The 26939-nt window shown below is 40.5% G+C and overlaps 1 protein-coding gene across 1 annotated transcript in view; it reads right to left on the bottom strand.

Annotated features, from left to right (window-relative positions):
* mtnr1bb (melatonin receptor 1Bb) overlaps positions 1–25077 on the bottom strand; it is a 91506-nt gene extending 66429 nt beyond the window's left edge. Inside the window, exon 1 of the mRNA XM_088321793.1 lies at positions 24437–25077. Coding sequence (XP_088177919.1) covers positions 24437–24644 — 208 coding nt within the window. The 5' untranslated portion in view covers positions 24645–25077. The remainder of the gene's footprint in view (positions 1–24436) is intronic.
* Positions 25078–26939: the final 1862 nt, after the last annotated feature.

The following is a 26939-nucleotide window of genomic DNA, read 5'->3' as shown; positions in this document are numbered from 1 at the left end:
ATATATATGTATATATATTTACATTTTGATCAAAAGTAGTAGCGAAATAATATCTTCCCTTTCTTGTTAAGTCCAGTCAAGTCATGTTTATTCGTTTGGCCTTAAATCACGAGAAGTCTCAAAGGGGTGTACCAAGTACAGACTGTTATTTCACCATCCCCTCATGTAAAACCTTCAAAAATCAATGCAAAAGGGCGACTTTAGAGGTTTTTTTATTGCTTAAAATGTATCATCTTGATAGGTAAAATATATATATATTTTTAAAAAGTACATAAAACTGGCCAGCAATTGTAATGTTTCTGGTTTTGTTAATTTGCTCTCTGCGTTTTCCATTTCCTGTTTTGATCAATATTTCTGATTTTGTTTGGTGAACCCTGTTTAGTTGTCAATTTGTTATCCCCCTTTTTGAGCACCCCTGGCTCCCCTACATGGGTCCATCATCACCCCCAAAACACAACAAAAGCCCCTCCATCCTCTTTGACAAATACTCAGAGAAGATTGAGGTTATGATGCTCCTCATGGCAGTCCTCCTCGACATGTAGCACTTTGTTTCATAAGAGAAAGTGCTTGTAAATACACAACACAAGGCATGTGTGTTGAATGTCAAACATGTCAGGATGCAATCAGGGAAAAACATTCACACAAAGGCTTCACTCCTGATTTGTTGGAGGACTGTGCGAGCGAATGAAGCCTTGAGCATCTTTTATGATTGCGCATTGACAACATTGATTGACGGACGCCTGGCCGATTCCTAGCTTCTTCTTTTTTTGCCAGGAGCCGCGAAAGCGCTCAATGAAGCAAAAAAAAATGATCGAGAAATTACCTACCATCTTTAAAATCGACTTGGCATTGACAAGTTGGAGAAATGACAAGACTCTCTCACATCACTCACACCCGAGGGTCGGTAACATGCGGCTCAGGAGCCGCATTTAGCTCTTTGGTGCTCTGGAGTGGCTCTTTGACGTTTCCAAAAATGTGTACTAATTGGAAAAAAATGAAGGAGGAAAGTTTTTCTTTGAATATGTTTTCCATATAAGGAACAACATTGCACAGATAACGTTTTCCAATGCTGTAACAAAGTGTAGAAAAGATACTACTACGTAACTATGAGGTGAGGTAATTTAGCTCTTTCGCTTGTATCCTTACTCCTGTCGTTCCTGTTTGAGCTGTGGGGCGCACAAGCTCGGCCCATTTTTAAGTGACAGCATCCCAATTTAACGCTGCAATGCAGTCATAAACTCTTTCTTAGTAACAAAGAAGCTGGTTTTTATTAAGTGATTTCTGTTTTTTTTCAGTATATATTTTTAATGACACTTGGTAATATTATTTGTCTTTTGTTGCTCAGGCCTGAGGATGGTTTCTTCACAAAGAGAAAGAGAGACAAGTAAATACATGGTGGTATTGATCAAAACCGATACTGTTTGCATGTAAATGTCATGATCATTGGATAATGTCATCTGTACCTTCCATTGCAAAATTTTTTTAATATAAAGTTAGAAAGTCCAAATAGTGTAAATAATACAATGTAAAAACCTTTAACAGTACAAAAAATAAAATACTTCTAAGACAACTGTTTCAAAAGAATAGCAAAGAGAGTCCAACCAAAAACAAAAGCAGCAATGTAACTAAAATATAAATATAACCATATTAAGATAACAGCTACAGACCCTCCCCTACTTACGTCCATTTGACTTACGACAAACGGTCGCTACGAAAAAAAAATTCGGGATGTGGAAATATATCCAGACATTGCTGTAAGTTAGATTTTGTATTGTGTACACTTTTTTTTAGAGTACAGTATGGTAGCGCACATAACAGTTTTCAATACAAGTTATATTCGGAAGATTACTCTTTTGGATCGCTAGTTATTCGCAATATGGTTGCTCGTTTGTGTATCCATCAATTGGTAAGAAATAACAACAGTAATACACTAACGTTAGCTATGTTGGCTAATATGTTTTAACCAGGGTGCCATCGAATCGCAGACTTACTGTAACCCAAAGCTGCTCAATTTTTTTATTATTTATGATCATTTTGAATAGGCCAATGAGTTTAACCACAACGGACGTCAGACACAATCAGCTACAAAAGCTCTAGCTAACTTGTTGGTTGCTACCTTGAGTTCTTTTCATGTGACTTCTAACTACTTAAAATATATTTGCTTGGAAATATATAAAATGAACCAACTAAAAAAAGGCTCCCTGCAAACCCTGGAGTACTTTGAGGGCTGCCAGTCTCTCCAATTGATTGCAGATAAACATTGCCATCTTCTGTTTTCATCAAAAAGGAAACGATAAAATGCAAAATCAGTCTTAGAACCTTGCACTTTGCACAGTCCACCACACAGCAAGAAATCACCATTGTAAAAAGTCGTAGTTGAATTCTTCTGTTGTTGTTATTGACATTTGTTTCAAGTCAACTGCTAATTCTGCTTCTATCTGCTAGGATGCTAACGCCATCCGCCATGGCTCTCATTCTGTCTGGGAAGACAACCTGAAGTCAAGTGCAAAGGGTCAATAAGAATGGTGGTAAAACACGTCAGTCTTCGCACAAGTAAATTGCCAAAGCCATTATCTGCAAGCTCATTCAAGCCCAGATCATATTATGTAATAAAATCTTCGAAGGAACTGCTCGTCTGTTTTCAGCCTCTATATTGGAAGCCTGCCTTCTCGGTATATGGAACTAACGAAAAGCTATTCCTCAATCGTAGCTATGGAACACGGTCAGGTGCGTACTGACCTGACACATTTTCTTCAAATGTAACCATTTTTTCCCCTACTTACTATTTATCCCACAGCGAAACTTACGCTATCCATTTAAAATTCACATTTGACTTAAACATTAGAAGTCAACAATTGCAAACTTGATTTTACCGAATGAACTCTTTCACCTGCTGCTGAACAGATCGTAGCGTGCAATGAATTCTTGTGAAATGGAACATGTCGATTTTTCTTAGCACATCCTCAAGGGCGTTTTTTCCCTTTCTCTTTTCTTTTTTGTTCCGTGCTGTTATCTTGACCTGCTTGACTTGACGTACGCATAGCAAAACCATATTTCAAAATACGTAAAAACATCTTGTATTGTGAAGACAAAATCTTTATCTGTGACTTTAGGTAGAGACTCCACTTTTTACGGGCTGTGGCTCCTGTGATGTTAAACTAGGTGATTTCAAAGTTTTTAGAAAGTGGGCCAGATTTGGTAAGCTGAAAATGTGTGAGAGCTGACTATTCAGCCCGGCATTCTTTGAACAGTCTTTAATTAATACACACTGTGTAAAAAGTTAGCAGTACTTGGCCATCAGCATGGCGGCCTCGTAGTTCGCCTTAGTAGCATTTTTATTTGACTTGCGGGGTTTTGTGAAAAAGCAGTGCTGTGCCGTTAGAACAGCTTCCAGTTGCTTCACCTTTGCACAGCATTCGTTTCCAGTCAATGTTTTTGTAGTCAACATGTTTCGTTTGGCAGTGCTTCTTTTTTATTTATTTATTTATTTTGTCATTCTTTGTAACCATGCACACAGAACGAAATGTCGATACAGTTAAACTGTAGCGAGCGGATGCAGCCGCAGCCAAACAGGACTGCCGCCATTTTAGACCCAACTGCTGTTTTGGGAGTCATTGGGTGACCAAACCCCCCAATTCCAACCCTTAGTGCCGAGCGCCAAGAAGGGAGGCAATGACTACCAATGTTAGGTATGACGCGGCCAAGGCTTGAACCAGCGACCTCCCAGTCTCGGTGCGGGCGCCCTACCATCTAGGCTACCGAGCTGGTCTTAATATCTCATACACTGAAAACAGCCACAGTCTCTTGGCAAATTAGTCGGACGCAGTTGTTTTCGGATTACCTTGAAAAAATACTCCAAGTTTCACTTGTTATGGAGGCAGTGGCCCTCGGTGTGGGCGCCCTACTATCTAGGCTACCGAGCTGGTCTTAATATCTTATACACTGAAAACAGCCACAGTCTCTTGGCAAATTAGTCGGACGCAGTTGTTTCGGATTACCTTGAAAAAATAGTTTTACTTGTCATGGAGGCAGTGGCCCTCACAGTCAACTTTCCTTTTTTATTTCTATTTACAGTTTCCAGGTTGGATACGGGGTGGGCTAAAATTCTAACAGTAAGCTCCGGACAAGGTGGCCAAAGGGCCACTGCCATCAAATGGTGGATTAAAACATACAAATGAATCAGTAAACATTTATTTTATTGGCGGGTCACATATTAATCTCATGACAGGGGCCGCGGGCCAGTAGTAATTTGATCATGGGCTGTAACTGAACCCCGGGCCAGATTTTGGACATGCCTGTGTTACGCAGAAAAAACTCTAACCGCTTACTGAACAGCAGGGTTTGGAGGATTACTTTAAAAATGTAATCTTATACAGTTACTAGTTAACTGTTGATAAATATAATCAGTAACGTAATCTGAATACTATAATATTGAAGTGAAGTAATTGGATTACTTTGGACTCGTTTTGGATTACTACAATACTAAGTATGCTAATCAAAGTGGCGCTGCCATGAGCGGCTGCCTTTTCCAGCAGCTGCCGTGATTTATTGTTTTATTGTCTGCTACTATCTTCGGTGTTTTTCTTCCCGTTTTGATAACTACACTATGGATTACTTCTATCCTATGGACATGGGTTTTAGTGCACAAAAATGCATTTATTCAAAGAATCAACTCCTTGCCCTGAAGAATTCTCGTGCCGGCGTGATGAAGGGGCCTATCGCGGAAGAAGAGCCGGAGCTAGCTAAGCGACTAGCGGCGTTATAAGTTTTCGGTACCATCCGTAATCATGGTAAATGCGAACTCACTACCAAATAAGATCATCGAGTGCTGGTGGAAAACATCGAAGCGCACAGGGAGCGCAGTTGCCGTGTTTTGCATTCCGGACGCTAACGTGTAGCCACCCGGAGCTATCCGGCTTCTGCGCCGCTATACAGAGACACGAATGCCGGGGGGAATCGGAGAGGAGGCGGACTTGCTAACACGAGGGGGTGTATCCCTGGATTTTCACAAAGAAAATATTTCCATCTGCTGCAGGGATGTCGAACTTTTGGACTAGCATGACGTCATCCACTCCGCTACAAGCACCCCTAGGGCATCATCTTAATCTGTTAATGAACAACGGCTAGACTGCTGGAAGTGTGAATTTCCCTACGGGGATGAATAAAGTATCCATCTATCTATCTATCTAATAAAAGACAACAACAATATGAATACAATTTACTAAATTGTGTTTAACATAAATAAATAATGAAACCTTGCAAACGAATTGGATAAAAATCAAGATTAGATAGTTTCCTGTAGTCCTACAAAAAGTTCTTTTAACCATGTAGCATAGTTTATTAAGCAAATATGTTTTCTTTTTTTACGAAATATGCTGTGTTTGAATTTATATTAAGAGGACATTAAGAACCCAATATTTTTTTAAACACACCAAGTGTTCATTTTCTAATATTTTTAACAAACCTTTTTACTTAGTGAGGATGTGAAACTTCTTTAAAGTACACAGATTTACCGGGTAGAAGACTAAGTTAACAATTCGCCCAACATAACAATACAGTGATCATTTTGACCAATTATTAACTGCAAAATACAAATAGAAGATAATCAATCAAATTTGCTAAATCTACCTGAATGCATCACCTGCTAGCGACGTCGCTACCTAGTGCCAAATACGGACTCATTATCAACATCACAAAACTGCAGGTTCGCGGGAATTTAACAACATGAGTGCTACATTGAAGGAGAAATAAAATAAAGACATAACAAAAAGTGCTTTTACCTGCAACACACTCTGACAATCATGCATTAGTGGATAGGCTGCCGCTCAGATACGGCTCTCAAACGTTGAGTGTAAACCTAATCTCTCTTTGTCTCTTTCCTCAGTGATTGAGATTATGACACAATTTCCATATTGGTGCTTTATGTATACAAAATATAGTTTTAAATATAATCGTAATCCTGAAACATAATCGTTAATTTAACTAAATGTACCTGTAATTTGATTACGTCTATTTTTATTGTAAGCGTGACGAAATACAGTTACTGGGACTTTATTTTTGTATCCTGATTGCGTGACGCCGGGCAGCACGGCGGCGCAGTGGTTAGCGCGTGTGCGGCACAGTTCTGAGGTCGTGGGAACCTCCTGAGTGGGTTCAAATCCAGCTCCCGGCCTTACTGTGCGGAGTTTGTATGTTCTCCCCGTGCTTGCGTGGGTTTCCTCCGGGCACTCCAGGTGAATTGGCCAATCTAAATTGTCCCTAGGTGTGACTGAGCGAGTGAGTTGTCTGTCCCCGTGTGCCCTGCGATTGGCTGGCAACCAGTCCAGGGTGTCCCCTGCCCACTGCCCGATGATTGCTGGGATGGGCTCCAGCATCCCCGCGACCCTGCTGAGGATAAGCGGTGCAGCTGATGAGATGAGACGAGATTGCGTGACGCCGTTACCTATATCCAGTTATTCCCCTATCCTGCTGAAAAGCTTCGTGTCTGTGCTTTCTGGCATCCTACCAATGGAATGAAGTTAGATACACAATGTTCCTTTTAACTACTTCACATCTAGGTTGCAATGTATCAAACAATTAATGTTTAATTGCGCAAGCAATTCCTGACAAAGGCTCCTCATCTGTTTTGAGTCTTGAGGGTTTTTATGGACAGATACAGATACTAAACTCTTGAGAAGTGTTCGTTACCAATGCCACATGCTGATACTGTTGATAAAAAAAACATGCGTTCCGTTTGGAAAAAAAAAATGATTTTCTTGAGTTGTCACGGCTTCTAGTGATAGGCAAAACCACTCATGGCTTCAAATCCTTTGTGTTGCCTTGTGAAGCCCCATTTGGAAGGGTCACTAAAGAGCCAATAGGATTAAAATACTGATTAGTGAAACTGTTTTGAAACAGTGAGAGTAAATGCCTCATTGGCTTATGAAGCTGTCAATTAGAAAAATTTCCCCGCATTTTTTTTTTGATCGTTTAAAATTGTGGGAGGAGTGATATCACTGTCAACTCATACGTTTTCCCCACAATATAAACGCTTTTTTAGATACACAATCAACAATGATTCACAGGTTTTCATCTGTGAAATTAAAAAATTTCTCGTCTTGCCTATTTCGGCGGTAATCCGGATCAACGTGGTCACTGGTAGCAGACTATTATTGTTGTGGTTGTCTGTCTTGCTGTTTGTTCGGTTTGTTATGCTTATTGAGGGAATTACAACTATTAATTTGGGGGGCAGTTGGCTGATGTTGATAGTTGTGAATTTTTTGATGATATGTATGGGGAATATCTCTATGAGGTTAAATTCAGCATAAGCATAGTCTGTGCTTGAGGTGGTGCCGCCCTAACTGTACTCAGTTGTACTTTGTTGATCAAAATAAACAAGCCCACCCTTTATGGAAGTTCATTGCGTATTGGGGGTTGTATGTGACATTATGACAGATTTAGGAGTATTCAGCTAACAGAGGACACTCTAATAGGTGATCTGGATTTGATTAATAGCATAAACAATGTCGTAACACACCATGTAATAAATATAGTAAAATTACAGGCTAAATACAATAACACATTACCGTTCTTGTTACTAGTAAATTAATTCTGTTCTGCAAACTTGGTCATTTGTAACACATTAGACCCAAACTGACTACCATCATGAGTACCATTACTGCAAAAAAAAAAAGCTACTATCAGCACCAATACCATTGTTACTTCCCCATTCATGAAACAAAATAGTAGTATTTTAGGTTATTTCTATCAACCTAAAACTCTTCCCAACCCTTAACTATAGATCCTTTGATAGCCTACGTCAAGCGTGACGTCACATTCCAAGCTGGAGGCAGAAAAATACTTGGCGCTGGTCAACACACTGAAGATTTCGTTTCTGCTAGTTTGGTTTTATAATGTTGTCATGTTGTGTGTTTTGGTGCCAAAATTGTAGAAAAAATGTTAGTGATCATCAATTGGAGTTTTACAGGATGCCAGCAGACACTCTTTAAAAAAGAATAATAAGAGAATGGTGGAGGCTTTTAAGCGAAAAGATTGGACCGAGGCACTCATCAAAAATACTCATGTTTTCAACTCACACTTCAAGTAAGAGGAATTAAATGTTTAAGAGCATTGCTATTGAGTGCACATTACTCATTATATCTGCAAAATATCTAGTTATTTTCTTACCTTCAGCTTACTGTTAGCGCTTACCATAAATGCCAACAGTAGCCTTGTAAGCACTTCCTGGATCAAAAATAAAAAGAGGCAAGCAGTGCAAACAATCGTTAGGCAGACAATGAAAAAGTAAATAAAATAAATTTTAAAAATTACAAATTTTACATAATATATTAAAAAAACTATAATGAAATGTATCTAATAAACTACTTGGATGGTATGCCGAACAATTGTTTGCAATGTGTGCCTGTTTTTATTTTAGACCCACCCAGTGTTTACAATGGCATTTAGGCTATGCTAACAGTTGAAGCTAAAAAATTTTAAGACACTTTGCCGATATAAGTAATTTGGACTTGATAGAAACAGCCATTAAGGTTTATCTTACCTGATATGAAGTGCGCACTGTAAACCCGAGCACTTTTGATGAATGCCTCCGTCCAATCTTTTCGCTCTAATGCATCCACAACGCTCTTGTTTTTCTTTTACCAGAAGTGTCCGCTGGGATCCTGTGAAACTGAATTTACGATCACTAACATTTTTTCTCTCAAATTCTGGCACATAAAGTGATTGCAAATAGCAGCTACAATAGCTTTCGTTTCCTCTGTCTTCTAACTAGCGCAAGTACTCTATATCCTCCAGGCTAAGCCCCACCCACCGGATACGTCACAATGTTTTTAAACAGATCAAAGGGTCTATTACTCAATTACACAACCTACTTCTGATTTTTTTGGGGGGGGGATATGATTAATTTTTCTGTAGGTGCATACCAGTAGGCGTCAAAACGCTTTTAGCTACACATACCGTCAGCTTAGTGGTGGCCCACTCGTCCACCAGGGTGAAGGCTTTCGCCCTCGCACGCTCCAGGTGGGAAAACACCTGACTGAAGATCAACGGCTGTTTACGTGGGCAAAGCACATTTGAGAATGACTAACTACGCGCCTGCCTCTCACCTACATACTGTAAACATGAGAATAGTCAGTAATGAGGAAGTTAATTAATGCAGGGCAGAAGCACACTTTGTCTGGAGGCCCTATTGATTTTAAATGTTTGGGAATGCTTCCAATTGTTTTTTTTTCCAAAACCACACACTTCACGCTATGTCAAGCAAGCAATTTACTACTATTGACCAAATTATGTATTATCTGCAAATTGCAGGCATGCCACTACTGCTTTTTTGAACGCATCCTAATTAATATGCTTCAAAACAATATTGCATGACATCACAGATATCTATCCACAAATTTTGAATGATTTCTGAACATAACCCATTGCTTTGTTCAAGGTCATCCAGGAGTTGTTTTTCGCTGCAAAGCTAATTGATTTTGAGTGCTATCCAGAACAAGATAGCTCCAATAGCCATCTCCTCCGTCAGCAACTCCCAAAGTTTTTTGTTTCATAAAGAAAAAAAAGAGTACAAAATCACAAGTTTGAAGAGTTAGACCCAAAGTACCTGATTTGACTCCGAACTTGATTTACTTTTGTCTCTATCAACACAAGACACAGGGGTTGTTTACCTTTTTCATGGCTGACTTCAAGCAATTTTAAGGATTTTCAAAACCGATTTTACAATTTCTGCAGTATGAATAAAATAAATAAATCTGGAGTGAATCGTGTAATTTGCTGAACCACAAATACAGTACATCTGCAATTTACAAATGCAATTTTTATTCTAGTGTGTGCATTTATCAAGACAAATGGTTTTATTTTTATTTCTTATTTAGTTCTTTCTTGAGGTATAAAAAAAACTTTCATTATTGAAAAAAAAAACAAAAACACATTCATTTAAATACTAGGCAACGAAGGTCACCACGATGTTTGTCCAGCATCCTGCCACTACGGTGTGCTTTGTTACAATGGCCGTCGCTCGCACCAGACAACTTTACACTGCAGTGGGGGGTTAATTTTTTGCTTGTCCCATAGAAAATGTCCATAATTGGTCTGTAATCCTTGGACCAATACACTTTTCATTGTGCCCTGTTTAGGTGTAGCATGCACTAGTCTTTTTGGGTGGCAACTGTAGGGGGTGATGACACTTCATAGAACAATCCCATAAAAACTAATGCCATCTGCAGTTAATAAACAAGGGAAGAAAACATACAATGGCAAAGCGAAGCCACTAGAGAGCAGGAGCATTTTTAGGCAGATTTGTTGAAAAACAAGAAAACAATTTCAGCCATTTAGAATAGAATAGAATAGAATATACCTTTATTGTCATTGTTACAAAATGGGTTAGCATATTGTGACAACGAAATTGGGCATGACACTCCAGTTTTACACATTCACAGTGAGGTATGAGCCAAGAAGATAAAAGGAACAGAGAAGATAAGGTTATAAAACAAGGGGGATAAGGCTATAGTTATAATTTACATGGTATTTACACAAGAAATGTCGGCATGTGGGATGTTACATACAGTGTTATCGTGATACCGTTGGTATCGTAAGGGTTGTGCAATATTGCATTTGGTGCAAAGTCACCATTTACAATCCATCCATCCATTATCTGCACCGCTTATCCTCAGTAGGGTCGCGGGGGTGCTGGAGCCCATCCCAGCTATCTTCGGGCAATGGGCAGGGGACACCGTGAACTGGTTGCCAGCCAGTCGCAGGGCACACAGAGACAGACAATTTGCTCGTTCATTCACACTTAGGGACAATTTGGACCGGCCAATTAACCTGACATGCATGTATTTGGAATGTGGGAAGAAATCGGGGTGCCCGGAAGAAACCCACGCAAGTCACAAGGCTCCATTGTGGGTTGAGCAAAGCTTATGAATGCGCCATCACACCGCCTGGGTCAGAAGTTTTTTTTTTTTTTTTTAATTTTCAGTCGCCTTTTGAAGGGTAATAGTGTCAAAACGATCACACAATAGTCACTTCAAAGAGACTCCATTTCAGTTCCTGCTGCCCACCACAGCTACATCTCCCCAAAGACCTCATGCGTCTGAGCATATAATGCTCAAAAGCAACAAAAAAAAAACCAAGATCTTAAAAAAAGCAGAAAAATAAACACAATGTAATTACCAAAGGGAAGGGAGACCTAAAAAATAAATTCACTATAGATGCTCACAACTGATTTCAAATAGAAAGTGAATTAGTAACTAAATTACTAGTAAAAATAAGTAGTTGCTAGGGAAAGTAACTATTTCTGTGACTTTAAGAAGAAGTTGCTGTATGTCAAAGAGTTTGAAATTTTGAGTCAGTTGAATAGAGAACTGATAGTTGTGTTACAGAACGTTTTAATATTTATTGCACATCAGATTTATTCTTAATGTGAAGTGCAACAAAAATAAACAGTAAACAATATCATAAAATAGCAATCAGCAGTTTTGGATCAGGGGATCGTGTAACTGGTGTCATTGTAGTCTTTACAGCTCTTTGAGACCTAATGTGATTAAGGGCTGTACACAAAAAATCACATGGGTTGACAGTAAACAATATAAAATAAGTTTAATAAATTAAATTTCAACAACCTGAGACAACTAGTAAAGTAGACACATGCTACTGTACTGCAAGTATTTTCACACATAAAATATAACCTGTGTTTAACACTGCAGTGTAATATAAATAAACTCTTACAACCTGAGACAACAGGTGAAGTAAAAATAGGCGACTGCACCTCAAATATTTTGTTCACAACAAAAGTCAACGGTAAATCCAAATAAAGTGACTATCCAATCCCTATCTCTACATCTCTCACTCCCTCTCTCCACCCGGATGCAATGTGTTAACTATGGCAATCTGACCTCTAAACAATTTCAGATTCAGATTCAGATCTACTTTATTGTCATTCTAGTACACGTGTATACAGAGCGAAATGTCGATACATCTGACCCGCACAGTTTCCTCGAATGTACAGATATAAGTAAAAGTTGTATTGTATTATGGCTACGTATAGTATTTTACCATACCATAGTGCCGATAGTGCAAGAGGAGTAGCTAACCAGATGTGCAAAATGGGCATTCAGGTTAACAAGTCAGGTAAACAGTAACATTAACACTGTAACAATAACGCTGTAAGTACAATAGTGCCGAGAGCAAATGTGCAAGGAGTGGCAAGCTATAAAGAACTGCCAGTAGTGCAAAAAGTCAGATTAGCAGCCGTTAAGATTTAGGTTAACTATATGTTAGATTGACCATTTAACAGTCTAATGGCCAGGGGGACTAGACTACTGCGGAACCTGGTGGTCCTGCACCGCGCACTGCAGTACCTCTTCCCAGAGGCTAGCAGAGTGAACAGTCCATGATGGGGGTGAGAGGGGTCCCCGATAATGTTCTTAGCATGGGATAGGCAGCGCTTCTGGCCAATGTCCTGAATGGAGGGAAGTGTAGTCCCGATTATTTTCTCTGCTGTCCTCGTTACCCTCCTCACACTACCCCAGTCGGTAGCGCTGCAGCCTCCACACCACACAGAGATACAGCTGGTCAGGATACTCTCTATGGTGCCCCTGTAGAATGTGATGAGGGAGGGTGGGGGCAGGTGGGCTCTCCTCATCCTCCGCAGGAAGTACAGGCGCTGCTGTGCCCTCTTAACCAGTGATGCAGTGTTCACGGACCAGGTGAGTTTGTTTGTAATGTGCACCCCTAGGAACTTGATACTGCTGACAACCTCCACAGCCTTGTTGTTGATGCAAAGTGGGGCATGGTTGGGCTGGTTTTTCCTAAAGTCGACAATGATCTCTTTAGTTTTGTCAACATTCAGGACCAGGCTGTTGTCCCTGCACCAGGCCACCAACTGCTCCACCTCCTCTCTGTAGGCCAGGTCGTTGTCGTCCCTGATGAGGCCCACCACTGTTGTGTCGTCAGCATACTTCACGATGTGGTTTGTGGCGGACCTAGGGACGCAGTCGTGTGTCATCAAGGTGAACAGCAAGGGGTTCAGGACACAGCCTTGGGGGGAGCCCGTGCTGAGGTAGATGACATCTGAGATGTTCTGACCTATCCGCACTGATTGGGGTCTGTCACTGAGGAAGTCCAGCAGCCAGTTCCGCAGGGGGGTGTTGAAACCCAGGAGTCTCATTTTGTCTACCAGATGTTGTGGGATGATGGTGTTGAATGCTGAACTGAAGTCCAGGAACAGCATCCGCACATGGGTGTTCTTCTCCTCTAGGTGTGTCAGGCTCAGGTGAAGCGTAGAGGAGATGGCATCCCCGGTGGAGCGGTTTGTCCGGTAGGCAAACTGGTCGAATGAGGTGGGGAGACTGGAGGTGATGTGCTCTTTAACCAGTCTCTCAAAGCACTTCATTATGATAGGAGTCAGTGCAACGGGCCGGTAATCGTTGAATGAAAATGTCTGTTAGTACACAAGCCAGCTGATCGGCGCACTCCCTAAGTACCCTCCCCGGAATGTTGTCCGGGCCTGGAGCCTTCCTTGTGTTGACCCCTCTCAGGGTCTTTCTCACGTCGGTTGAGTCCAGGTGGAGTGCCCATTCGTCCTGATTTGGAACCGCTTTCGCTGCAGTGGTGCCGTTTTGTGCCTCGAACCTTCCAAAGAATTTGTTGAGGTCATTCAGAAAGTCCATGCTAGTGTCCTGCACTGGGGCGGTGGTTGGCTTGTATTTGGTAATGGCCTGAATGCCTTTCCACATATCCCTGGTGTTGGTTTTATTGAGGAAACGTTCCTGGATTTTTTGACTGTACGTTCGCTTTGCTAGTCTGATAGCACGGTTCAGGTTAGCCCTCGCTGATCTCAGCGCCTCCTTGTCACCAGATTTAAAGACAAGGTTCCGTACTTTTAGTTGTTTGCGTATCTCAGCAGTCATCCAGGGCTTCTGATTGGCACGGGTGCATATAGTTTTGGTATTGCTGACGTCTTCTGCGCATTTACTGATATAGGCTGACACAGAAATGGCGTACTCATCTATATTTATTTTGTTGTTGTAAGTGGCAGCCGATTTAAACATGTCCCAATCAGTGCAATCAAAGCAGTCCTGTAGTGCCTCCATTGCCCCCTCAGACCACACCCTCACCTGCTTCACTGTAGGTTTTTCTCTGGTCAGCAGGGGCTTGTATGCTGGAATTAGCATAACAGAAAGGTGATCTGATGAGCCAAGGTGGGGGCGGGGGGCTGCTTTATATGCACCTTTGATGTTTGTGTAGGCCAGGTCTAATGTGTTCCTACCTCTTGTAGCAAAATTTACATGCTGATGGAAATGCGGGAGAACTGTTTTCATATTGGCCTGGTTAAAGTCCCCCGCCGCAATAAAAATGCACTCGGTGTAAGCATGCTGCAGTTCACTCACAGTTCGGTAGAGAACGTCCATTGCCTCCTTCGTATTAGCGCTGGGGGGCACGTACACGGCAGTAATGATGGTCGCGCTAAACTCCCTCGGTAGGTAGAAGGGTCTGCAGATCACCGTCAAAAGTTCAATGTCTCGTGAGCAGTGATTCGAGATTATCTTCGCATTTCTACACCAGTTGTTGTTTGTATAAATGCATAGACCACCACCCTTGCTTTTGCCGGTGAGCTCGCCGCTTCTATCAGCGCGGAAAGCAGTTAGCCCCACAATGCTAACAGCGTCATTCGGGATAGATGAGTTTAGCCATGTCTCCGTCAGAATTAAAGCACAACAGTTCGTCAACTCGCGGTTCGATGAGAATTCCACTTGTAAATGGTCCAGTTTGTTGTCCAGGGAGCGGACGTTGGATAGGAAAATGGATGGTAGAGGCGTTTTGAAGGGTTTAGCCTTCATCCGAGCCGTTAGCCCAGCCCGACAACCTCGTTTCCTTCCCCGGTCACAGCGCTTCCGCTTGCCACTTTTACTCGCTGCTTTGTAGGCCGCTGTGTTCTGTTGACGTAGCACTCCGAGGCTAAGTAAACACTCCAGAGTGATCGTCGAAATTTGCGCTGGATTTCTGGATGTTCGCATATCCAGCAAAAAACTGCGATCGTATATTAATCTGCAGTTAGAGTTGTCTTTGTTCGCCCTCATAAACTGAGTCGAAGATTGGGGTTTTTGACCAGAATGTGAGAAACTGTCGGGAGCAGATGCAGCCGCACCCATACAGGGCGCCGCCATTTTAATGTCCCTAATGTCTAATGTCCCTTGTTGTGTTCCTCAAGGCTCTGTACTTGGCCCCCTTCTTTTTAGTATTTATATGATCCCGCTTGGTGACATTATCCGCAAGTATATTAGTTTCCATTGCTATGCAGATGACACTCAACTGTATGTGCCACTGGAAAAAACTGGTCATTTAAGTTTTAGAAATCTGGAGGCTTGCCTTACTGAGATTCAAAGATGGATGTCAAATAATTTTTTACGCCTTAACCCAGAAAAAACTGAAATGTTGATTATTGGTCCAGCTCACTGTCGTCAGTTGTTTTCAAACACTACCCTGAACCTAGACAAATGTAATATCACCCATAGTGACTCGGTCAAAAATCTAGGTGTTATATTTGATCCTAATCTGTCGTTTCAGTTACACGTGAAAAATATTACTAGAATAGCTTTCTACCACCTCCGTAATATTGCGAAGATTCGTTCGATGCTGTCCCAATCAGATGCAGAGATTTTAATTCATGCGTTTATTACTTCTCGGCTTGATTACTGTAATGTATTGCTTTCTGGTCTCCCGATGTCTAGCATTAAAAGTTTGCAGCTGGTTCAGAATGCGGCAGCTAGACTTTTGACTAAGACCAAAAAGTTTGAGCATATTACTCCTGTATTGGCCAACTTGCACTGGCTCCCAGTCCACTTAAGATGTGACTTTAAGGTTCTCTTATTAACATATAAATGTTTGCATGGGCTTGCACCCTCTTATTTCTCCGATTTGATTCCCCCCTATGTTCCTGCACGGAGTCTGCGCTCGGAAAATGCCGGTCTACTTGTGACTCCGAGAGCCAAGAAGTCTGCGGGCTCGAGAGCGTTCTCCATCCGGGCCCCGGTGTTATGGAACACCCTGCCTCTGGAGATAAGATCTGCAACCTCAACGGAAGTTTTTAAATCGAGGCTTAAGACACACTTCTATTCCAAAGCATATGATTGATGCCCACCTCATATTCTGTTTTGTCCTGTCTTTTTCCGACGCCTGCCTGGCTGATACGAAGGAGAAGGATAATTTGGGATGGGTCAGCGGACCGGCGTCTGACCTGCAGCATGTCAACCCCTGCATTTACCAGCTGGCAGAGACGGGAAGCAGCGTCGTGGCCGTCATAGACTTTCTGGACTGGTTTGCAGGCTGGGGGCGTCGTTGATGTCATGCACTTTACGGACATTTTCAACATCTTACCTTATGTTTACTATTATGTGTACAGTAATGCTAATTGTAATTCACCCTGGTCAATCCTGGAAGGGGGATTACCACATGTGAGGTCCTTTCTCAAGGTTTCTCTTTTCTCCTCACACTGAGGTTTTTGAGTTTTCCTTGCCCGCATGCTGGTTTAAGATCAGGTAATTGTGTAATTTTGTAACTGTAATCCTGTGCAGTCCTTTGAGACATTTTTGTGATTAAGGGCTATATAAATAAATTTGACTTGACTTGACCCATCTCAAGCCTACCCCATTCTCTCTCTCTCTCTCTCTCTCTGTCTTTAAATATGCAGGGACCACAGAGAATGAATCCTAAAGTAGTTTCAAAAATAAGATGTTAAGTATTTAGTAGCTTTTTTTACTCGTGATATTATGATAGGCTGTAAACTGGTCGTCTACAAATGGCCTCTTTTGAAAATGCTCTAACATACCTTTAGAAACATGTGTAAAAATACAGTGTTTACTTTTTCAGATCGTGATCAAATTTGTCAAGATACCTGGTAAGGCTTCAAGCTATTGTTTCACCTATTTTCCAGCTACTATGCCCATGCTACACTTATCTGCAGGCATTTAATTGCAAACAAATGAGGCGACAAAAAAACCTTATGTTTCTGTGTGTTCCGATTCAGATTACTCAATGTACGTAGCACTTGCAGTGATTGTTTCAGTTTAGGACAAAACTTACCTGTTACCTTTAAAAAGAGACAATATCCGTCCATATTTTCCAAGCGGTACAAGAACAGCATTCCATTTACTTTGTGTACGTTTTGGAATGGGATTTAATGCATAATTTAGGGGTTGATTATGCTTTTTTGGGCTGTTGCGACTCATACTCCAGATGGACTTAGAGTCCGGTAAAACCTCTTCTCCCGCCCACCATCCAGACGGGCAATCCTACAACAGGGGAAGGAAGTAAAATTTAAAAAAAAGGGGGGGGGAAGCAACGATGAGCATAAGTACGTTTTTAAAAACTGATGAGGAGAATATTAAAAAGCACTAAAAGCAATGAGCTGAAAAGCAAAGTTGGGAAGCAGGGTTGTGGGATAGCTCTTTTATAGCTAGTGCACTTAGCGGGTCTACCTCCTGGTGACATTTTAGTTCAAAGAGTACTTTTGGAAAATATTCGGCCTGCTGGCGCTTGCCCCCTGATGGCCCGCGAATGCAACATCAGACTTTGGTGTCCTCGAGGGTGCTGGGCAAAACTTTCAATATTTAACTTTTCATTCTGACAGAGTCAAGAATAAGGATCAACTGATATGGTTTTGTCAGGGCCGATAATGACACCGATTTTAAGTACAGTATTGAGAAGAGGCTGATATTTGGAGATGATATTAATTTACTTCCAAAGCTTAAACTTTGGGAAAGAAACGTTTAATAATGCAAAAAGAAACAAAGAATATTTGTACCAAAGGAAGCTAATGAAATATTATTGATTTTTAGCATATTTATTGAAAATATATGGTATATGATTATTCAACTGATATAAGGTAAGGACATTTTTAAGGTCATCATCTAAATCAAGGGTCACAGACTAACAGCCAGGGGGCCATTTGTTGACCACGAAATGATAGTCTTAGGCCTCCCCCTTCATATCAATGTTAATATAAATGTAGCCCACTCCATTATGATCTGGATGGTGTAATCAAACTAATAAGTTAGGCAGAGTTCAAAATGATGAACCATTCACTTAGTGCATGCAGTACAAAAAAGCTCACAAAACGTGAAGTCATTTTGATTTTGCTCGCCATTTTGCTTTGTTTTGTAAATGTGCATTTATACTATCATTTCTGATTCAAACAGCACAGGGCTTTAGTTCAATGAATTGGATAGGTGGAATTATTTTCTAGATTTTGGTCGCGACCCGTCATTAAGGTGGGATGATGGTTTCTGAAGTCAGACCAGTTGAGAACGACTGGTCTAAATAATCCCATAAATGAACACCCTTTTGGGTTGCACTACGGCTTTTCAATGTTGTACAGACCGAACTGGGTATACGGTTTGTACAGTTTGAAACTTCTCAAAATCCTTAGTAAAGCGTCAAGTTTGTATTGATTGATTGATTGATAGATATATTGATTGATCGATTGATTGATTGATTGGTTGATTGACTTATTTCTTATTTAGGCACAGCAACAAACAGCATCAAGAAATTACCAAACTAAATCAAAACAAAAATTTGAGAAAAAAAAAAAAAAAAAACAGATGTACAATACAATAATATAATACAATTATTTTTTACCAAAGAGAGTAGGCTGAAGCTTAAGCTTTTAAGTGCCTGCCATATATTCAATTTTCTTCTTGCAGGGAAGACTTATTCAAAATCAGAGCCACCAACGCAGAACTATCCTAACAAAGGAAAATCGAAAAACAAATAAATGACGTTTGAAACTTACAATTTAAATACATTGATATACGAACTATGGTAAGGACAAGTACCAACAATGGTCAGGACAAAACATCACCAATGGTAAGAAAAGAGGCATACATTACAGAGCCCACTTAGACCCTTGCAGTGTATACTGTGACCAGAGCAACTGTTTGTAGATTTGTTTAAACCTGTGAATGTCTTAGCATTTTTTTTGTTGTTTCACCGCACATACAGATGCACCGAACTCTTTACACGTTGTTTAAGTTCAAGGTATTTCAAATTATCCATAGCCTCTCAAATAATATTCCCTCTCTTGATTCTCAAACATTTTCAGTGAATTGATTAGCAACATCTTGTTCAAAGCTTGAGACACGATTATAGCTGGATTATGTTTGACAAGGTCCTGAAATTTGAGCAATTTACCCTGCAGAACCATCTCATGTAATGATGCGCATTTTTTGAGAACTTTTTTAGCATTCGTGGTGGATGGTTGGATGGTTGGATCCCTTAACCGCTAGGGTCATCATTTCCTATGGTGTGTCTTAGGCAAGTACAGCCTGGTGGTGCCACTGCCTCTCCAAGCGAATATATGTTTCTACCTGCTCTTGAACCAGGGACCTAATATTTGCATTCATTTCAAAACAATTATCAAAAGTAATTCCAAAATTATAAAAAGATTGTAATTAAAATGTATTCATGTGTATTTTTCTATTTTTCTTCAAGGCACTCACAAAATGCATAATGAGAGAGAAGATGCGACCGATTCGGGTGTTTCATATACCTGTAAAGCTGCTCTAAATGTAGCAAAAAGTGTTTCTTGTGAGTCCTTTTAAGGGGGCAACTGATTACTTTAGTGTGCTTTTCACTTTATTTGTCATAAGTGAGAAACGTGCTCATAATGAAAAGTGGGTGTAAATAGCCCTATTTTGGCGGTGCTCAATCACAGCTTAAGGCAACTGTGAAAACGACGTATAATCTCCCACTTAATTTTAATTTTTCCTTCAAAAACAATTAAATCTACCGTATTTTCCGCACTATAGGGCGCACCGGGTTATAGGCGCACCCCCAAAAAATAGTTTTTGGTCCTATATCTTCCATAGATAAGGCGCACCGGATTATAAGGCGCTACAATGGGAACGTCGACAAAACAGTCAAATGATTCAGTCAAACTGATTACCCCCTTAACATTCCCAAAGCTTGCAAAGAAGCAAATACGTGTCGACGACACGTGCGGATGCGGTGTCCGTACGATGTCACTCAAATGCATCATTTCAAATATCATTCGGAAGGTTAAAGTCTTGGGATTCAAGAAATGTCAACCATTCCTTAGTTTCTATTTTCTTTTTCGCTCGCAACTTTACTGTGCATATGACAATAAACACTTGGAATTGAGTTTAATTCACTCAACTCATCACAGCAACATCAAGATCGTTCTAAAACAAGATACCGGGAAAATATAAAGCCGCATAGCTCACCTAAGTTCTCACGTTCAATGATGATACGCAATCATGGTCTTACAACCGTGAGTGTAGTAAATCCAGGAGAGTAAAATGTTTACAAATACAGACTAATGAAACATGTTTCTTTATGGCGTAGTTTAGCAAGCTTGCTATTCAGTCATCTTTTTCGGCCAATTGCAGGGTTTGTTTTGGCCCTCTAGCCTATCCGAGGCTCCGAATAACTTCAGCCAATAGCGATCGATTTAACGGATGATTGACACACCTTTTCCGGCCAACTGCAGGGTTTGTTTTGGCCCTCTAGCCAATCAGAGGCTCAGAATAACTTTAGCCAATAGCGATCGATTTAACAGATGATTGACACATCTTTTTCGGCCAATTGCAGGGTTTGTTTTGGCGCTCTAGCCAATCCTAGGCTCCGAATAACTTCAGCCAATAGCGAACGATTTGACTGATGATTGACACATCTTTTTCGGCCAATTGCAGGGTTTGTTTTGGCCCTCTAGCCTATCCGAGGCTCTGAATAACTTTAGCCAAAAGCGATCGATTCAAATGATGATTGACACATTGGTTAGCCAATGAAACGGCGGTATATAAATCCCAGCATACACCGCGGACTACTCCACGTTTGGGGGAAAATCGACTGTTGCGTAAGTTGCGAGACATTGCGATTAATATTGAGCCATATATAAGGCGCACTGTATTATAAGGCGCATGGTCAGCTTTTGAAAAAAATTAAGACTTTTAGGTGCGCCTTATAGTGCGGAAAATACGTTACTTTAGCTTTACCTATTCAATGTGTAAATCACGTATCTTGATCTGCAACAAGTTATCTTACTTATTTGTATTCCAATCGATACATTTTCATTCCGTAATTTTTAGACGGAAGTATTTATTAATGATTTTTCAAAAAATGTATATAAAAATGCCTTTATCTCAAATTAATCTATTCCAATTCACTCAATTGGATTTTTCCTCGTCTTTCCAGTCCTTAATTTTCCAATTTTGAACCGAAAACAGGAATATTTTATCTTTTTTGGTATTATTCTGGCATTATCTGGATTTAACGCATCTAAAATGACTCAATCATATTTTTTCCTAAACTTCTCACACCTTAATTTATCGTTTTTCCAATTGAAAAACAAAAAAAAATTTGGACCGAAATTTTTTTGGGGTCGGGGGGAACCCCATGTGGCCCACGGCCCTTAAGTTGCGCACCGTTCATGTGGAACGCCAATTTTTCAAAAAGTGAACTTTTTGGACTCCTTACGATATGTGCTATCAATTCCACCTAAAACAACACATTTTAAACAGTCTGTTATTTATTTATTATTTAATTTTTTTAAACGTTTTCCTCTCGTTCCAGGAGCACTTTCATTTTCGACGTTTTTTTTGTTTTTTCTTCTTCCTCGAACGCGTGCACTTCGTGGGCAGTTTAAACGCGTGCGCTGACACAAAACACACAAGACAAGAAATAAAAGATCATAGGACAAAAGACAGACATTTTACAGGACATACAAAGGGCCCAGACACCGGATTTTAATAAAATTAGCTTAATTTTGACTGTGCACATTTTTTCTTTTTATTGAAGCCATGCGTTTACACAATTGCGGAGTTTTGATTGATTTTTTACACAATTTCCACAGGGGACGCCGCCACCCACGGAATTGAACTGTTTTTCAGAGGGCTCTGTCGCCCTTAGTAGAACCTAACTAATTTATTTTAATTAGGGGACTCTACTCCATCCCGCGGCACTTAATTGTTCAGAAATGTGTATTTTTGGGCCTGTGAGCGGACTATCTTCTATTTCACCTGATCCCATTTTAAACTATAAAATAGTTTAAATATTAAAATGCACCCTAATTTAACTGGCATTTTCTTAGATGAAAGGGTTATATACTTAGCTAAGATTTTTTTAAAGTCTCATACAGGCCTGGCACGCTATGTCTCGCATCAATATTTATTTATTATAAAATGACTTCTTCTTAAAATTATTCCAAATTTATATATTAATAAATGTTTTTACCCGAATGCGTACGCCAACTTGGTTCGAATGGAGGTTTTCTGAGCCGATTTCAACACATCTTTCGTTGTTAGCCTCATGTTGCTATCCGCCATTTTGTTTTTTGCTACGAGCATGGCATGCATTCGTCTGCAATCCGCGAAAATGGGCACAAAAAAACAACATCCGGGTTTTGTTACCAATTATTGTGAGAGATATACAAGATATAAACTCTCTGTTGGCAGAATTATTCAGATAAAAACACTTATTGAAGTTTTGACCTCCCTCGCGAATGGAGTGAGCACGGCCGAGCGGCCATCTTCCCAGGTTCCCTGGGTCGTGCTGACAACATCCGGTCAGGAGACGTGGTTTATTGATTTCACACATAAACAGGAAATGAAGTCACACATAAGCGCGACTTCACAGTAAAACAAAATTGAAAAACGTATTTACAAATAATGGAATTAGACTGATCTTTGAAACCTGACTGTGTGTGTGATGATTGTTTTTATATTAGGAATATAAAAACAGGTTAATTTCATAGCATGGAAGTCTGAGAAATACACAACCAAAAACAGTCAACTTTACAGCAACTTAAATTGAGGACTTTTTAAGACTTTTTTTAAATGATTTTTAAAATCAAATTTAGGACCAAGTCGACAAAAAAGACAAACAATTACAAAACAAATATTTCCTGAACACAATACATTCTCTTTCGTACACATTACCTGGCACCGCTTTAATTAAGTCACCTCCCATGAAATGTACACTTTCCCATGGCCCAAAGTAAACGTCTCGGTCTGAAGTTGCTATGTGTATTGTGGGTAGACCTGAGACATGCGTCTGCTCTGAAGCACCTGACTGAAACCACATAACTATTGTTATCGCTCCCTTATTGTGGTTGCACAATGTCGCCACAAACTTAAATCGGCAAATTATTAAAAAACACAATTGATAAATGTTACTACATCTATTAAGTTCAAACAAATATAAATGTCAATAATGTCTTCAAATTTTTAAAACTTTAATCTTAATGCCAAACCCTGAACGTTCCGCCTGTTGATAATCAAAGATGTGTCCTTATGATGTCACCAGTCACTGTCATTGGAAATCTTAAACGCTTCAAGATATGATGACTCACTTCCCAAAAACCTACAACTCACCCAAAAAGTCTTGTAATATTCCCCTCATGAAACGATTATTTACAAACGTGGTCTGGTTACATTTGTGAGAGTCTAGTAAATCTAACCATGTAAACGATTTATTCCAAAACACACGATAATGCCAGATTAAAGAAAAAAAAATCACCATTAAAAACAAACGGATATGTCAGGTAATTTTCAATATGGTTTTTAGCCTCTAACCTTCAGATAGACACCATTTTCGGCCAAATGCAATCTTTTTTTCATGTTCCTTAGCCAGCAAAAGCCAATAAGGGCCTGTATTGAAAACTAATCAACACATGACCTACTCCGGCTTCAAAAACTTTAGTCAGAAATGACGGATTAAAATGTTGATTGATACATTGGTTGGCCAATGGAATTCCCAACATAATTTTATGCAAGTTTACTTGGTGTATTCAGATCAGAGCAGGAAACAAACATGCGTAAACACAACCCGGGTTCCATTTTTACTTGTGAAAATCACACACAAGTGTGCACAATCCTGGAAACATTTTAAGTTCTTTCACTAATTCAAAAAATTGGCCAAAGTAAAGTGCACGGCCGCAAAGGTTTAAAGGCTGCAACTGGTCAGATTGACAGCAAATTTTACATGGGACAAAGTAAGGCTTCATTCTTTTGTCCCATCTGTTTCCCAGCTAAGATTCCCATGCAACATTCTTTGGCAGTCATGTGATGACAAGAAAATGCAAAGAAAAAAAAAAAACTATATTTCTGTGTTATCCATCTTATAGTATTTAAAATTAGTAGCACTTGCAGTGATTATTTCAAACCTCAGAGTGTTACCTTTCAAAATAGTCCAAAACTGTCCGTATTCTCCAAATGATTCAAGAACAGCATTCTTCAATTTACTTTGGGTATATGTCTTGGATTAGGATTTTAGCAATTTTATATTTTTAGATATTTTTAGAAACAATGAATGCAATGCAATTTTTTTCAATGAAATTGAATGACATTTTTTTCAACCAGCCAGGCACTCAGCAACCCCAAAGCTCTGAACATAAAATCGCCCCGGACGGATCTCCTACCAGAGTTCCTCAGCTTGCGGTTGCGAAAGACGCTGATGATGACCAGCAGGTTGCCCAGAACGTCCACCACAGTGGTGAATATGAGCACACTGGCCAGAATGCCGATGACCCAGGCGGGCCGGGGTCCAGCCTCTGGGAGGTCCCCTCCACCGGTCAGGACTCGCGCCTCCCCCGAGCTGTTGCGGAGGAGCGCCAGCTTGTCGGGCATCACGTTCCGCCGAGCATGGCCGGTGAGCCTCCCCCCTGCTCCAGCTTCTACTTCTTCTACTTCGGGTTCTTGTTCTTGTGTTTAATAGGAGGAGGGAGGCGCTCACGTGTGACCTACATAAAGTTAGACGGCGCTTGTGTTCGATCAAAGTCATTCATCCAAAGTGCACCGGCGTCTCTTCCTCCCTCTCAGCTGAACCGCTTGCGTGTTTTTGTTTTTTTTGTTTTGTTTTTGTAAAGTAGGGGATGTCCCTCTCGAAGAGACGAGGAGATGTGCGCTCTAAGTCGTTGTGACGTTCCGCTAGAGAGGCAAGGATGCGCTCAGCATCCCGGAGGAGTGCACGACGGAGCTTGAGTCGCTTTCCTCACCTGCCATGCCTGCGACGCGCACGCATGCTCCCCCTACTGAGGCGCGTATGGAGGCACCCCGCGAGTAGCTCATCATCTCCTCCAACAGGACTTTATAGCTGGATTTCTCTCTCTCTTTCTCTCTCTCTCTCTCAAACACACACACCAACTCACTCAACTGCTCGCTTGCTCCATCTCATTCCCGGCAATGGAGCGTCGGCATGCGCGAGGACCAGGGGCGGTTTTAGGTTTAGACCTTAGGGGGGTGCTGAGCACCTATAGTGTCTGGCTGGTTAAAGGTATTCCTTTTTTTTCTATATCTATTTTATATACAGAAGTCATATCCTCCTAGTGCAGGGGTCTCCAACGTGGTGTCCACTGGCATCCTGGTGCCTTCTGAGGACAGCTGGGGTGCCCGTGGACCAGTTCTGAAAATAGCTCACCAGTGCTGGGTGATTGTGATTTTCTTGTAAAATTATGTTTTTAGAGCATGGCTTACTGAGTTAATTTAAGCCAACTTCTCTCTTGTTTTCTCCCTTTCTTTTTCTCCCTTTTTGTTCATTTTCATTCTTTCTTTCTTTCTTTCTTTCTTTCTTTCTTTCGTTACAAAGGATTGCCTTCCTGGAACACAATTACTTTTCTTGTTGAAGGAACGGTCTGTAATATTTGACGACTATACAGTGGAACCTCGGTTCCGTACGAAAGATTACGCTAACATGAACGTGTAAAAATTAAAAAAAAGGATTATGAAAAGGATTTCTTACCTTTGTGGTGGACGGTGGGGAGAGAAAAATCATCAAAAGTTTTTCAACCTCTTCCAAAACTCGCGGCAGTTGCTTGCTTATACGCTAACTTCCTTAGCCGCATCACTCGATTTCACAGCCTCCTTCTTCTTTACTATCGTACTGATAGTAGATTTAGCCATGCTGTATTCACTAGCAAGATCGGAAATGTGTACACCTCTTTCATATTTAGCTATTATGTCTTTCTTAAAGGCAATAGTTGGACAAACAACTTTTTTTTTCACCTGTCCTGCGTGCACCGACCTTCTTTGGAGGCATAATTAGGGGCTAAAACACCAATCGCACCCTAGCGTACCGGCGTTCGTTTATGACCGAACAGCGAAGCAAGAATTTCTCTAAATTTTTGGTCGAACACCGATTTGGTCGAACACCGCTTTGTCCGAACGGAGAGGCGTTCGAAAACCGAGGTTCTACTGTATATTGCTGCACTGTTTAGTAAAACCCCCTAAAAGATACAAACTACAGAGACTTAAAATGACCAAAATGCAGCGTTCTTCCTTCTTTCTTTTTCTCTTCCAAGCCTGCAGAAAAAAAATAATAAAAGGAAAATAAAGAGGAAAATTCAAAAAGAAAAAGGGGAAAGGAGAGGAAAGAGAAAGAAAATGGAGGAAAAACTGAAAACAGTAAGAAAAAGGAAAAACAACAAAATGGAAAATAATAGAAAAACTAAAAAAAAATAATTAAAGAAAAATGACAAATGGAAACAAGTATATAAAAAAGTAAAAATAAAGAAAACTGAAGAAACAATACATAAAAAAACTTTTTGTTTTTGTTTTGAGGGGTGAATGGTGCTTGAAAGGAATTTATGATTTATAACATATTCTGATGTTTAACCATTCTTCCTTGCTCATACAACCCTCAATCTGCCAGAGACCTGTTCTGAAGGGTAGGCGCGTTTTAATTTAACTACAATGACTAAATACAGTTATGTGTCATGATTACTGATGCAGGGCACTTGAGTCTGCTCCGTTGGCCCCAACAGATTAGCTGCTTCGTTTTTTTAAACCCCCGCTTTCCTGTCAACATTTGTCAGATTGTCTGTGAACCTACGCTACACGCTAGGCAAACTTTTGTGACTACTGACTCTAACCCGACCTGTTCTCCGTCTGATTCCCGTTGCCGACCTTTTTCTGAACCCGTTTACG

This window comes from Urocampus carinirostris, chromosome 17 (assembly GCF_059441175.1).
Source record: "Urocampus carinirostris isolate Australia breed hairy pipefish chromosome 17, RoL_Ucar_1.0, whole genome shotgun sequence".
NCBI lineage: Eukaryota > Metazoa > Chordata > Actinopteri > Syngnathiformes > Syngnathidae > Urocampus > Urocampus carinirostris.
Note: the sequence above shows the minus strand (reverse complement) of the source record. Positions and strands in the feature narration are given on the sequence as shown.